We start from the raw sequence: 14482 nt of genomic DNA, 5'->3' as shown, positions 1-14482 counted from the left end.
ATTATTGTAACTTTATAATAATTCATGAACTCATATAGTATTAGCCCTCAAGCTTTGTTCTTTTTTTTTCAGTTATTTTGACTATTATAGTTTGTTTGCATTTCCATATGCATTTTATTTTTTTAATTTTTAATTTTTTAAAATTTATTTATTTATTGGCTGCATTGGGTCTTCATTGCTGCACATGGGCTTTCTCTAGTTGCGGTGAGCGGGGGCTACTCTTCATTGTGGTGCATGGGCCTCTCATTGCGGTGGCTTCTCTTGTTGCAGAGCACACGCTCTAGGTGCCCAGATTTCAGTAGCTGTGGCATGAGGTCTCAATAGTTGTGGCTCAGGGGCTCTAGAGTGCAGCCTCAATAGTTATGGCACATGGGCTTAGTTGCTCCTCGGCATGTGGGATCTTCCTGGAGCATGGATCGAACCTGTGTCCCCAGCATTGGCAGGTGGATTCTTAACCATTGCGCCAGATAGGAAGTCCCTCCATATGCATTTTAGAATTGGTTTGTCAATTTTTACTAAAAAACCTGCTGGGATTTTCATTGGAATTACTTTTTGATTGAGATCAGTTTATAGATTAATTTGTAGAAAATTGATGTCTGAAAAATGCTGTCTTCCACTGATGATTTTATTTATATCAGAAGTTTTCAACTTTAGACATATTTTAGAATCACCTGGTGATTTGTTAAGATGCAAATTCCCCACAGATTTTGATTCTGTAGGTCTCAGGGAGGGTCCTTAAACTTTTTCAACTTTTTATTTTGAAGTAACTTCAGAAATAGTAATTATAGAAAATTATAAAAAAAATTCCATATTCCTTCAACTTCCCCAAATGTTAACATTTTACCCTGTTTCCTTTATCTTTCTTCACACACATATATCATCATCCTCATCATCATCATTTGAACTCTTTAAGAGTAAGTTGCAGATATGGTCTCCCTTTATTCTTAAGTACTTTAGTATATATTTCCTAATATGTATCTCTTACATAACCACAGTACAATTATCCAAATCAGCAAAATAACACTGATGCTGTACTATGACTTAATCCAGAGGCCCTACTCATATTTCAGCAATTGCCCCACTGATGTCCTTTATTTTATTTTTTAATTAATTAATTAACTTATTGGCTGTGTTGTGTCTTTGTTGCTGCACATGGGCTTTCTCTAATTGCAGCGAGCGGGGGCTACTCTTCATTGTGGTGCATGGGCTCCTCATTGCAGTGGCTTCACTTGTTGCAGAGCATGGGCTCTAGGCATGCGGGCTTCAGTAGTTGCGGCACATGGGCTCCATAGCTGTGGATCATGGGCTCTAGAGCGCAGGCTCAGTAATTGTGTCACACGGGGTTAGTTGCTTCGCAGCATATGGGATCTTCCTGTAGCAGGGATCGAACCCGTGTCCCCTGCATTGGCAGGCAGATTCTTAACCACTGTGCCACCTAGGAAGTCCCTGATGTCCTTTATAGCAAAGGAATCCACACGTTGTAGTTAGCTACATCTTTTTAGTCTCCCTTAATCTAGGAAATTTTGAGGGAGCACGTTAACATTCACTCTAGTGATTCATACTAGATTCATGGACTTGCATAAACACTGCTGTGCCTCTTTGATCATGGACTATCTCTGTGGTTTTCAGTTTGTAGCTATACAGAGTATTTGTGCTTCTTTTGTACTTCAGCTTGTAAGGCTTTCTGAAATAGTAAGGAAATGGACTGGTTTCACCTGGATCCTTGTTATAATTTATTTGACTTCATTAGGCAAAGAAATAGGTCCAATAATAAATTCATTTTTTAAAAATTTATTTATTCATGTATTGGCTGTGTTGGGTCCTCATTGCTGTGCACAGGCTTTCTCTAGTTGTGGCTAGCGGGGGCTACTCTTTGTTGCAGTGCGTGGGCTTCTAAGTGTGATAACTTTTCTTGTTGCTGAGCACAGGCTCTAGGCAAACGGGCTTCACTAGTTGTGGCACAGTGCTCAGTAGTTGTGGCTCCCAGGCTCTAGAGCACAGACTCAGTAGTTGTGGCGCACAGGCATAGTTGCTCCAAGGCATGTGAGATCTTCCCGGATCAGGGCTAGAAACCATGTCCCCTGCATTGGCAGGCATATTCTTAACCACTGGGCCACCAGGGAAGTCCCTGAATTCATTATTAAACAAGAAAAATGTGGATCCTTATATGGCAATATTTTTTGAAGGCAGTATGGAGCAGACCCAAGTATGAGAAATACTAGGCGGCAAAATTCTGCAAAGCATTCTGAGATTTGTCTTTTTAGCATCCTCTTCCTCCTAAGAAACTCTGGGAGGCAAGTTTTCTTAAAGCAGGAGATTTTTAGAGGAATGTTATACTTACATTCTTATACTCAGCAGATGGCACTGATTGATGTTTTGATATACAATGCCTCAGGAATAAAAAGGAAAAGAATGTGATGTGCTAAAGGATTTTGCTTGCCTCTGAATTCTGTTTTCCTTCTCCATACTATGTTAAATGGCTAAAATAAGTATGAAACAGGTTTTTTTTTAATTCTATTTCAGAAAAGTCTTAGTAAGTTGCTTTATTTACAGTGCTAACTGGAAAGGATGCACATACAAGTTAAATATTTTAAATTATTTTTAAATATTGGCCACTGGTCACTATTTAACGCAAGTAAGTTAACTTCCACTTGTTTCCACAATGTTTTTCTGATGGAGTTTGCTCATGGTAATTTAATAGAATCATGTTGAAGATGAGAATATTCTTACATAAGTAGATTTATCCTGCAGTGTTTTGTTAAGCTTCTTTTTTCCCTGTAGTGGAACCATTTTATTTATCTTTTTTTTTTTTTTAAAGAATATATTTTATTTTTATTTATTTATTTTTTTTATTTTTATTTTTTTTTGGCACACGGGCTTAGTTGCTCCGTGGCATGTGGAATCTTCCTGGAGCAGGGATTGAACCTGTGTCCCCTACATTGGCAGGCAGATTCTTAACCACTGTGCCACCTAGGAAGTCCTATTTATCTTTTTAAAGTAAGTTTTGATTATAATTCATGCTAGTTATTAGAAAAATTGGAAACTGTAGAAGAGCTTTTAGAAGAAACTAGAAAAAGTCCATATTCCCATCCAGAGATAACTATTGTAAATGTTTCGGCATATTCCTTTCTCTTATTTACCTATTTTTAAAGATTTATTTTTATCAAAATAATATATGCACTAGAAAATGAATCAATGAATATTGGGTTAAGCCACATGAAACTGGTGTTTTTAAAGGTCTCAAGCAGTCAGTGGTGGCTGATAGCTAACATTTGTTGACAGTTTCCTCTGTGCTGTTGTTACCAAACCCAGGTTTGGCTGCTCACCACTCCTAAGTGAATAATTCAAGAGGCAACTGTCAGTAAAAAGGAAAGGTGCTTCTATCAGAAAAGCGGTCAATCTGGGGAGACGGTGGACTCGTGTCCAGAGACCAATTCTGAAGATTCTGCTCAGCCATGATCGTTTTTAAAGGGAAAAATGGGGGAGGGAGGGAGAATCTCAGTGAATCATCAAGGCAAGAGATTGGGTTCTGCATCACGCTCCACTGAGTGCAGACTGGCGGACTCTCTCTTCGGATGTTATCTGCCTGTGTGATCTGCCTGCAGGATTGCTCTGGGGGATATTGGAGGTAGCGAGCTAATCATTTTTTAACTGCTTAATTCTTCATTTTTACTTCTTTTTTTCTAGGAAAAGGATTAGCAGGTTAGGCAAAGCATGGTATGCATTCAGGAGACCATAAGTCGGGAGTTAGTTTCAATTGCTTAGTGATCTCATTCCTATAATTACTTTCTTTTGAGGTTAGAGGGGAACAGAAATGCGCAAACAGGAAAGGGGCAAAGGAGCTGCTTCCACCATCATTTTTTTTTAAATATTCTTTTATTTATTTATTTGGCCTCACTATGTGGCTTGTGGGATTGAACTCGCACCCTCGACAATGAAAGCGCAGAGTCCCAACCACTGGACTGCCAGGGAATTCCTGCACTGTCATTGTTCTAATGGCTTTCTGTGTATTGTTTTATTAAAGTTTCACTAACCTATTATTTTTCCATATTATAAATAATGCTTTCTTAAAATTTGAAAAAACTGATAAGGAAAACTACAACCTAGAACTTAAAGGAATTTTTCAACTTATATATATCAGGTCTTTGATTGAAGAAATGCCCAAGGCAAAGTGCGTTATTAAGATTCATTTACTTTTCAAATTCTGCTAACATCGATAGAGCATTTACTGTGGGTCAAACACTACCGAACATTTTCATTTGTACTCTCTTGTTCAGCATTTCATTTGTACTGTCTTGCTTACGGATTTTAAGTATCCAGGTTGAATCCATTGAAGCCAGAACAGATGGAGGAGCAGAGACAGGAAGAGTCAACATAAGCACCAAAGGACCTTCCATCACCCAAAAGCTATAGACCTGGCCACCACTCCTTGCCAGAAGTCTTTAGTTCGTGAAAAAATAAAATTTATATCCCTGATTTTGCTGGAATACTTCTTTCTATAAAGCTAGGGATGCCCGAAGGCAGCTTTGAAGCTAAAAGTGGGTCATTGGATCCATCATTCACTCCTCATGTATGAGATTGCAAGTCAAGACTTCACAGCAGGGACCTCCCTGGTGCTGTGGTGATTGGGGGTCTGCCTGCCAGTGCAGGGGACACAGGTTCAGGCCCTGGTCTTGGGGGATCCCACATGCTGCAGAGCAGCTGGGCCCGTGTGCCACAACTACTGAGTCAAAGTGCCGCAACTACTAAAGCCCGCACGCTTAGAGCCTGTGCTCTGTGGCAGGGGGACCGCCACAATAAGAAGCCTGCACTCGCTGCAGCTGAAGAAGGCCTGCGCACAGCAAAGAATACCCAAAGTAGCCAGTGGATAAAAGAATAAATTTATTTAAAAAAAAAAAAAGATTTCACTGCAGATGTAGGGCTCCCTGTGAGGTCCCAACTTGTTCCCACACAGCAGTGCTTAATTTATTATGCGTTATTATCAATTACATACACAATTCACACATTTCCCCATCTTTTATTTTTTAAAAAATATTTATTTTATTATGTATTTATTTATTTTTGGCTGCATTGGGTCTTCCTTGCTGCGTGCAGGCTTTGTCTAGTTGTGGTGAGCCGGGGCTACTCTTCGTTGCAGTGCTCGGGCTTCTCATTGTGGTGGCTTCTCTTGTTGCAGAGCATGGACTGTAGGCACGTGGGCTTCAGTAATTGCAGAGCGTGGGCTCAATATTTGTGGTTTGTGGGCTTTAGAGCGCAGACTCACTAGTTGTGGTGCATGGGTTTAGTTGCTCCTCGGCATGTGGGTTCTTCCCGAACCAGGGCTTGAACCCATGTCCCCTGCATTGGCAGGTGGATTCTTAATCACTGCGCTACCAGGGAAGTCCCCCCCACCCCCACCCCATATTTTAATTTTGGAAATTTAGAAGTATTTAAGAACAGTTCAGTAAACATTCTTTTTACCTAGATTCACCAACTCTTAGGATTTTACAGGATTTGTTTTCTCTGTCCCTATAGACCCACACACACATTGTTGTTTTTGTTGCTGTTGAACCATTTGAAAGTAAGAAAGTCGTAAAAATCAGTGCACTTCATTGCTCAATACTGTAGAATGTGTTTCCTGAGAACAAAGATTTTGAGCATAATCACAATTCCATTATCACACCCAAGAAATGTATCATTGAAGCAATATTTAATACATGGCTCATATTCAGATTGCCCTAATTGTCTTCAAATTTTCCTTTAAATCTAGACCTGTTCCTATACTTTTTATTTGCTTTTTTGTCTTTTATAACACTGATATTTTTAAAACAGTCCCAGCTAATTATCTTGTAGGATATCCCCTAATCTGGACTTGCCTAATTACGTTCTCATGATTGGAGTCAGGTTAGACATTTTTGGCAGCAAGAGCACAAAGGTGATGGGGTGTATTTCCCATTTGATCATAACAAGAGGCAAATGTTATTTTGTCCCTTTACTGGTGATGGTAAAGTTAGTGATGATGGATACACTTTGGCTGAGCCTTTCTGACTTTCAGTACTGGTAAAGGTTCACAGTAGCCAAAAGGTGGAAACAGCCCACATGTGCATCAGCAGATAAATAAATGGATAAACAAGTTGTGACCTGTCCATATGTGGGAATATTATTCAGCCATAAAAAGGCATGGAGTACTGATACATGCTGCAACATGGCTGAATCTCAAAAACTTGACGGTAAGTGAAAGTCTGCAAAAGGTTACATATTGGATCATTCTGTTTATATGAAATATCTAGAATAGGTAAATCCATCCAAAAAGAATGCAGATGAGTGCTTGCCAGGGGCAGGGGAGCGGGAAATAGTAGCTGTTTAATGGGTACAGGGTTCCATTTCAGAATGATCCAAGTGTTTAGGACCTAGGTAAAAGTGGGAGTTGCACAACAGTGTCAATGTACTAAATGCAACTGAATTGTTTTCTTTAAAATGGCTAATTTATGTTATGTGAATGTCACCTCAATAAAAAATAGCAAGTGGGAGGCAGCTTTCTCACTGATGCAGAGAATGTAGAGTCTATGGCAGTTAAACTAAAAATAGAGTATAAGCGATGGGAGGGCTGACTTGTGGTTTGTCATCCAGAATATACCCAAGTCAAGGAAGCTGAAATTTAGCGGAATTCCCTGGCTGTCCAGTGGTTAGGACTGCAAGCTTCCACTGTAAGGGGGCATGGTTCAATTCCTGGTCAGGGAACTAAGAACCCACATGCTGCAATGTGGCGAAAGAAAGAAAGAAAGAGAGAGAAAGAAAGAAAGAGAAAAGAAAAAAATGGCAACTGGGACTGTAGGCCTTCAGTGCAACTTGGTTTGTGAATCTAAACAATTTTTTAAAATATCAACATCAGTTTTGAGAGCTGCACCATGTCTTGGCGTAAATTTTTATACCTTTCTCGTCTGTTTGACCTCCAGTTTAGAAGAATCATGTTACCTTGGATTGCTTAGTGGAATAAAAATAGAAAATAGAGGTGATCTAATCACCTGGTTTTTATAGTGTTATCTGCTTTGGATCCAATTAGGGATCAAGGGATTAAAAAACTATCTTGGTTCTTCTGTTTATGATGTGAAATAGAATCTTTATGCAAAATTATGTTTATAGAGAAAAGTTGTTAGAAGCCCAAACTTTCAAAAAAAAGAATTTCAGTTAGTACTGACAACCAATGGAATGTTGCTCAGTCATTAAAAATAACTTACAGAGAGGTTTTTTTTTTTTTTTTAACAGACAATAAACTGCATATATTTAGAGTGTACAATTTGGTATCCTAATCTCCCAATTCATTCCCCCCCAACCCTCCCTGCTTTCCCCACTTGGTGTCCATATGTTTGTTCTCTACATCTGTGTCTCTGTTTCTGCCTTGCAAACCGGTTGATTTGTACCATTTTTCTATAGTCCACATATATATGTTAATATGCGATATTTGTTTTTCTCTTTCTGACTCACTTCACTCTGTATGACAGTCTCTAGGTCTATTCACACCTCTACAAATGACCTGATTTCGCTCCTTTTTATGGCTGAGTACTATTCCATTGTATATGTGTACCACATCTTCTTTATCCATTCATCTGTTGATGGACATTTAGGTTGTTTCCATGTCTTGGCTATTGTAAATAGTGCTGCAGTGAACATTGCATTGCATGTGTCTTTTTGAATTGTGGTGTTCTCTGGGTATATGCCCAGCAGTGGGGTTGCTGGGTCATATGGTAACTCTATTTTTAGCTTCCCAGGGAACCTCCATACTGTTCTCCTTAGTGGCTGTATCAATTTACATTCCCATCAACAGTGCAAGAGTGTTCCCTTTTCTCCACACCCTCTGCAGCATTTACTGTTTGTCGATTTTCTGATGATGCCCATTCTAACCGGTGTGAGGTGATACCTCATTGTTGTTTTAATTTGCAATTCTCTAATAATTAGTGATGTTGAGCAGCTTTTCATGTGCCTCTTGGCCATCTGTATGCCTTTGGAGAAATGCCTTTTTAGGTCTTCTGCCCATTTTTTGATTGGCTTGTTTGTTTTTTTGATATTGAGCTGGATGAACTGTTTATATATTTCAGAGATTAAGCCTTTGTCTGTTAATTCATAGAGAGAGGTTTTAATGCCAAATTTATAATACCAAGCAGCTAAGGTGAGATAATCCTAAGTGACAAAATAGCACATAAAAAACATGTATGATCAGCTGTGTTAAAGAAACATAATCTGTTTGATGGAAAAAAAGACCACAAGGGAAAATTTAATAGTACTTTTTGTTGGGTGACAGGAATATGAGTGTTATCTTGTCTGATTCTACTTTTTGCATTCTCCAGATGTATCCTAGTAAGCACAGTTATTGTAACAATGGCTTCCATTTGTCAAGTGCTTGCTCTGTGCTGGGGACTGTAACACTGTAACATCTCTGTTTATTCCCCCAGCAGTCCTTGGAGAGAGGTGCTGTTATGAGCATATTTCACAGGTAAAGGAATTGAGGATCAGGAAGTAAAAGACCTCGCCCCAGGTCAGGCAGCTAGTCAGCGGCAGATTCCAACATAAGGAGTCCAATTCCAGATCCATGTCTTAACCATTGTATGTGCAAAACACATAATGAATATTAAAGAAATATGCAGTGTGTATTCAACTAGAGGACATGTGGTTGCGTGAGTGGACCATTGAATTAGTAGTTGGGGAAATTTGTTTCTGGACCTGCTCTTGACTCACTCTGTGATTGAAATTAAGTCAATGTGCTTTTGGTCTTAATTTCTCCGTCTCTATAGTAAAGAAAGCAGAACCTTCCATGTGCCTGATTCTTTATGTGTATGAACCTGCTTATGTACTTGTAATAAACACTTATACGTTTATGGTGTTGTGACTGTTAGCTGGGGATAGTTTGGTTTTATTTTTTAAAAAAAAGTACATAGGTTTAAGGATTAGGTAGATCCAGGTTCAAGTCCTTTGGACACTCAAATTCCCTGAGCCCTAGTTTCCACAACTACAAAACGGGCACAGAACTGTATACTATGAGGGCTGCAAGGCAGAGTAAATAAGGTTGCCTATGGGAGACAGTCACTACTCAGTAACTACTCTCCCTCCCCTACTCCATCGTAGCTCACCTGATCTAGCCTGGGGTAGAGAATAATGAGACCTGTTCATGTTTCTTGTAAATGTTTTGCACATTTTAATAAAATAAACAAAATTAATTACATTGTCAATGCACAAACCTGGGTAGAGGGAAGCAGGTAGAGTGATCTTGGTAGGAACAAGGACAGAGGACACTCTTTTGGTCTCACTCCCAGACTCATGGAAACTTCCAGAATGCAAGAAAACACCCCACTGAGTGGTGGAGGGCACATGCTTTCTTAACCTTTCACACACTTTTAACCTTTAACCCACGCTGGAAAGAGCGAGTCAGTCCTCTGATGGGGTTCATTTCTGTATTTGGGTTAAATCTATACTGGGAAATTTTTGATTTATATATTTCTAGACATATAAACATGTGTTCTGTTTTTTAAAAAAAAAACAACCCAAGTCTATGTCTACAGCTATATCTATAAAAGAGTAACAGATCAAGGTGTTCTAACGCAGATACCATGATGGATCATTTGGGGACAAAGTGTTGCAGAAATCGGTCCGTCGAGAAACCAAGCACCACACTCGGAGGGTTGAAGAACTCAGGTTTATTAAGCTGGTGGCCCCAGATGAGCTAACGCTCCAAAGTTCTTGGCCCTGAGCTCAGGGTGAGCTTTACTTTTATAGGGGTTAGTGCACATGTTTACAGTTAGCATGGGTAGATTGGTTACTTGGTTTACAGAGCACCAGAAGTTTCCAAATAGAAACTTACAAGAGCAGGTGCAGAACACTCCATTTTTTAGCAAAACATCTTATGGTTACATTGGATTGCTAGGTCATACTGGGTTTTTTTGTTTGTTTTTCTCTGCACAGCAAGCATATTTTACAAAAGCAGAACAAGCATGGAGTTATTTTTAGCTGAGGGCAAGTTTCTAATTTTCCTCTTCAAAAGCTCTTTTTAACAGAGCTGAGAATGGATAGGAGCTTGGGGGACCGAAGTCAGTACTAGGTTAGAGACTGTAGCACATAATGAAGAGAGAGCCAACAGCACTCCTGAAAGCAATCGTGATAGCTGGCATTTGTTGAGCACTTACTCTGTGCCAGGCTTTAAACCTTTGTGCTCCTCCCCATTGATATGTTTTTCTTTATATAAATATTTTTAGTATAACACAGCACAGATATAAAAAGAAAATGTCTAGCTTAGTTTAATGTGTTACTTTAAGGCAAATATTCTTTTTTTTTGGTGTGATCACATTTGTATTTTTTTTAATTTATTTTTTATACATCTTTATTGGAGTATAATTGCTTTACAATGTTGTGTTAGTTTCTACTGTACAACAAAGTGAATCAGCTATATGAATACATATATCCCCATATTCCTTCCTTCTTGAATCTCCCACCCACCCTCCCTATCCTACCCCTTTAGGTCATCACAAAGCACCGAAGGCAAATATTCTTGTTCCTACTGCCCAGGTCAAGTTTTATCAGTTCCTGTGTCATCTGTTTGAAGTTACATCATTAGGTGTGCAAATAATTAGGATTGCACTGTCATTGTGAAACGTCACAAGAAGTGGTAGACGAGCTAAGGCATAGAGTCCCTCCTGTGCCATTTCTCTCCCTGGCAGTAGAGTTCCTGAAAATGAAGTTTGTCAGTGGAATGTGCCCTCTTTATGGGCACATGAATAATGGCTGCCCAATCAAGGTGAACACTTGTAGCAGGAACTCCCCTACATCCCTCCTGTCAGCGACGGTTCCTCCATGTATCACATCAGGGAGGTGGGTATAGGGCCCTGGGCTTTGAGAATGGGTCTAGAATTAATTAATTAATTGATATTCAATTTTTAAAAATAGGGGTATAGTTGTTTTACAACGTTGTGTTAGTTTCTACTGTACCACGAAGTGGAGTTCCCTGTGCTATACAGCAGGTTCTCATTAGTTATCTATCTTATACGTATTAGTGTATATATGTCAGTCCCAATCTCCCAGTGCATCCCACCCCCTTTCCCTGCTTGATGTTTGTTCTCTACATCTGTGTCTCTATTTCTGCCTTGCAAACCAGTTCATCTATACCATTTTTCTAGATTCCACAAATATGCATTAATATGCAACATTTGTTTTTCTCTTTCTGACTTACTTAACTCTGTATGACAGTCTCTAGGTCTATTCACACCTCTACAAATGACCTGATTTCTCTCCTTTTTATGGCTGAGTAATATTCCATTGTATATGTGTACCACATCTTCTTTATCCATTCATCTGTTGATGGACATTTAGGTTGCTTCCATGACCTGGCTATTGTAAATAGTGCTGCAGTGAACATTGCGTTGCATGTGTCTTTTTGAATTGTGATGTTCTCTGGGTGTATGCCCAGTAGTGGGATTGCTGGGTCATATGGTGATTCTGTTTTTAGTTTTTTAAGGAAAGTCCATTATGTTCTCCATAGTGGCTGTATCAATTTACATTCCCACCAACAGTGCAAGAGTGTTCCCTTTTCTCCACACCCTCTGCAGCATTTACTGTTTGTCGATTTTCTGATGATGCCCATTCTAACTAGTGTGAGGTGATACCTCATTGTGGTTTTGATCTGCATTTCTCTAGTAATTAGTGATGTTTCATGTGCTTCTTGGCCATCTGTATTGTACCTTGAATTTAGACAGGTCAGCCACTCAAACATTCCATGTGGCTTGGGCAGTTCACTTAACCTCCTTAAGCTGCCATGTTCCCTACTCTAAAAAGAATGTTAGGAGTGCTAAGGCTGCTTCACCCATGCTGTGGCTATATGAGGATTAAATTAAAAAATATGTGGGTGGAGTCCACAGTACAATACTTGGCATATACTAAACATCCAGGAAATGTTAAATCATATTGTACCATTGCTGTCTTGTTACATTACCTCACTTGAACCGAGGTTCAGTTGAACAGACTTTGTATGTAATAGATCCCCCTACCTTGGGCCAGTGATTGTACAGTACAGTGGGCAGATGCTAACTGGCCCTGATTCCTGAGGTCTTCCCCTTTCTTACAGCACAGGTGTTCCTTGGAGTCATTGTGTTCCTGATCATATACAACTACTGGTTCCTCTACATCCCTTACTTGACATGGCTTTACTTTGACTGGCAAACTCCAGAGCAAGGAGGCAGGAGATCTGACTGGGTCAGAAGCTGGTCCGTTTGGAGATACTTTAAGGACTATTTTCCAATTCATGTGAGTAGAATTGTTTTATATAGTATGGTTTTAAGCTAGGAGAAGAATGCAAATGTGTTTTTATCCCATATTTTTCAAGCTTTTCCCTTTTTAAGGGAGAGAGCCTACAATTCAGTCCAAGTTGCTAAATGGAGTCAAAGCTAAATTGACAACATTGAGAAGGCTGTGTGTGAGGGGCTCTGGGTTCAGGAAACAGTTAAAAAATTTGGAAACAGCTCTACCCCAGGGAACAAAAAGGAGTCATGTTCTCCATTTCCTCTTGAACATAGAACTAATTCTGAGTCCTTCTGTTTCTTATTGGAAACTAATCAGAGAACATTGTATTTTTTTTATGTCAATATAAATGCACTGTAGCTCATCAAAACTTGGGATTTGGACCCAAGTCACAACTACATATTTGGGTTTCACCCCCATGGAGTGCTTGTTACTGGAGCCTTTGGAAACTTTTGTACAAATTATTCAAACTTCAAGGAGCTGTTTCCCGGCCTCACTGCGTATCTTCATGTGCTTCCATTTTGGTTCCGGTGTCCGCTCTTCCGAGAATATCTGATGAGTAGTGGTAAGTGAAGGCAGATTACTGTTTCTGTAGGGTTCTGGGATGGCAGGACCACATAGAATGCCCCCTCCCAAACCAGCTGGGTTTATAGTTTCTTAGAGTAAAATTGTAAGGAGGTGGACTTGGGACAACTCAGCACACATAAGTGGGGGACGAATCCATGTGTAGAGATGAGGTTAAAGACGAGAGAGACAGTGAAGGAGCCTGTCTTAGTTTGGCTGCTGTAAGAGAATACCATAGACCGGGTAGCTGGAACAACAGAAATTTATTTTTCATAGTCTGAAGGCCGGGAAGATCCAGTGTGTGGTGATGGTCCGCTTGCTGGTGTGCAGATGGCCGACTTCTCATTGTATCTTTACGTGGTGGAAAGAGAGAACATACTAGCTCTGTTCCTCTTCCTATAAGAACATTAATCACATTCCTGGGGGCTCTACTCTCATGACCTAATTACCTCCTAAAGGCCCCACCTCCTAATACCATCCTTTTTTTTTTTTTTTGATTGCACTGAATCTTAGTTGTGGCAGGCGGGCTCCTTAGTTGTGGCATGCGAACTCTTAGTTGTGGCATGCATATGGGAGCTAGTTCCCTGACCAGGGATCGAACCCGCATCCCCTGCATTGGGAAGCAGATTGTTAACCACTGCGCCACCAGGGAAGTCCCTCAACATATGAATTTTGGAGGAACATAAACATTTAGTCCCTATCAGCCCTGAGAAATAGCATTTAAGCATGGCCTGAAGAAAGGAAGCCTCAGGAGGAAACTGAGAAGTGGCCAGAGGCAAGCGAGGACTGCCAAGTGTCTGGAAATCCAAGAGGCCCTCTTTCCAGTGGAAGCGGTGCCTCCGCTCTCACTCAGGGCACGCAGAGCAGAATGGCCATGCCTTGCACTCAGTGAAAGTTCATATCCATCTTGGCTCAGGTTCTCCACCCTCTAACCCACTCCCCTCTGCCTCTTTTCTTCAGAGAATTGCTGACCATTCAGAATCCTGTCCTAATTTTATATCCCCCAGTAACCGGAACCCACAGTAAAGTGAGCATATAATTTCCTTCAGGAGATGAAGTGCTGTGTTTTGATAAAGTTAACACATTCTTTTATGACTAAAGAACCGGATAAAATCAAGAATGTAAGGAAACAATAAGACATTAAAAAGTGATTATCTCTGAAATATGGGTCACGAGTTGTTTGTGTTTTCATCTTTATTCTTTTCCTCCAAGAGTTCATAGTATTTTCCCCCAAGAGTACAGAGTCCACTTAAAATCTGAAAAGGAGTCTTTAAAGTTACTTTCACATGGGAAGGCCTGATATAAAGATGGAACAATTATGTAACTTATGTCTTAAACAGTTTACCAAAGTCAAACTGACATTTTGGAACCATGCACAGATTTAGCAACTGATATAGGTTGTCAGATGTCTGAATTTTTTAAACCGTTTACATTATAAATCTATGTTTGAAAAATAAGAATGCATATAGAATACCTGAAAACAGACCATTGTATGTTCAAAAGATCCATTGCAATCTCCTGGAGGATATACTGTTTGGTTCTGAGTAAGGATCTGCCAGGATAATGATTAAGACCACCACATACAGCTATGCAGGTTGTGCACTGAACAACTCCAGGGGGCACTTTTACTTATAATACAATTTGAATGGAATCTGTAGAA

At 39.8% G+C, this 14482-nt stretch overlaps 1 protein-coding gene across 1 annotated transcript in view; it reads left to right on the top strand.

Moving 5' to 3' along the window:
- The window catches only part of MOGAT1 (monoacylglycerol O-acyltransferase 1), a 40420-nt gene that overhangs the window by 7115 nt on the left and 18823 nt on the right, over positions 1-14482 (top strand). The window contains exons 2-3 of the mRNA XM_057745668.1: positions 12086-12264; positions 12619-12823. Of these exons, the coding sequence (XP_057601651.1) occupies positions 12086-12264; positions 12619-12823 (384 nt within the window). The remainder of the gene's footprint in view (positions 1-12085; positions 12265-12618; positions 12824-14482) is intronic.

Source organism: Hippopotamus amphibius, chromosome 8 (genome assembly GCF_030028045.1).
Source record: "Hippopotamus amphibius kiboko isolate mHipAmp2 chromosome 8, mHipAmp2.hap2, whole genome shotgun sequence".
Lineage (NCBI taxonomy): Eukaryota > Metazoa > Chordata > Mammalia > Artiodactyla > Hippopotamidae > Hippopotamus > Hippopotamus amphibius.
This window is presented reverse-complemented; position numbering and strand designations above follow the sequence as displayed.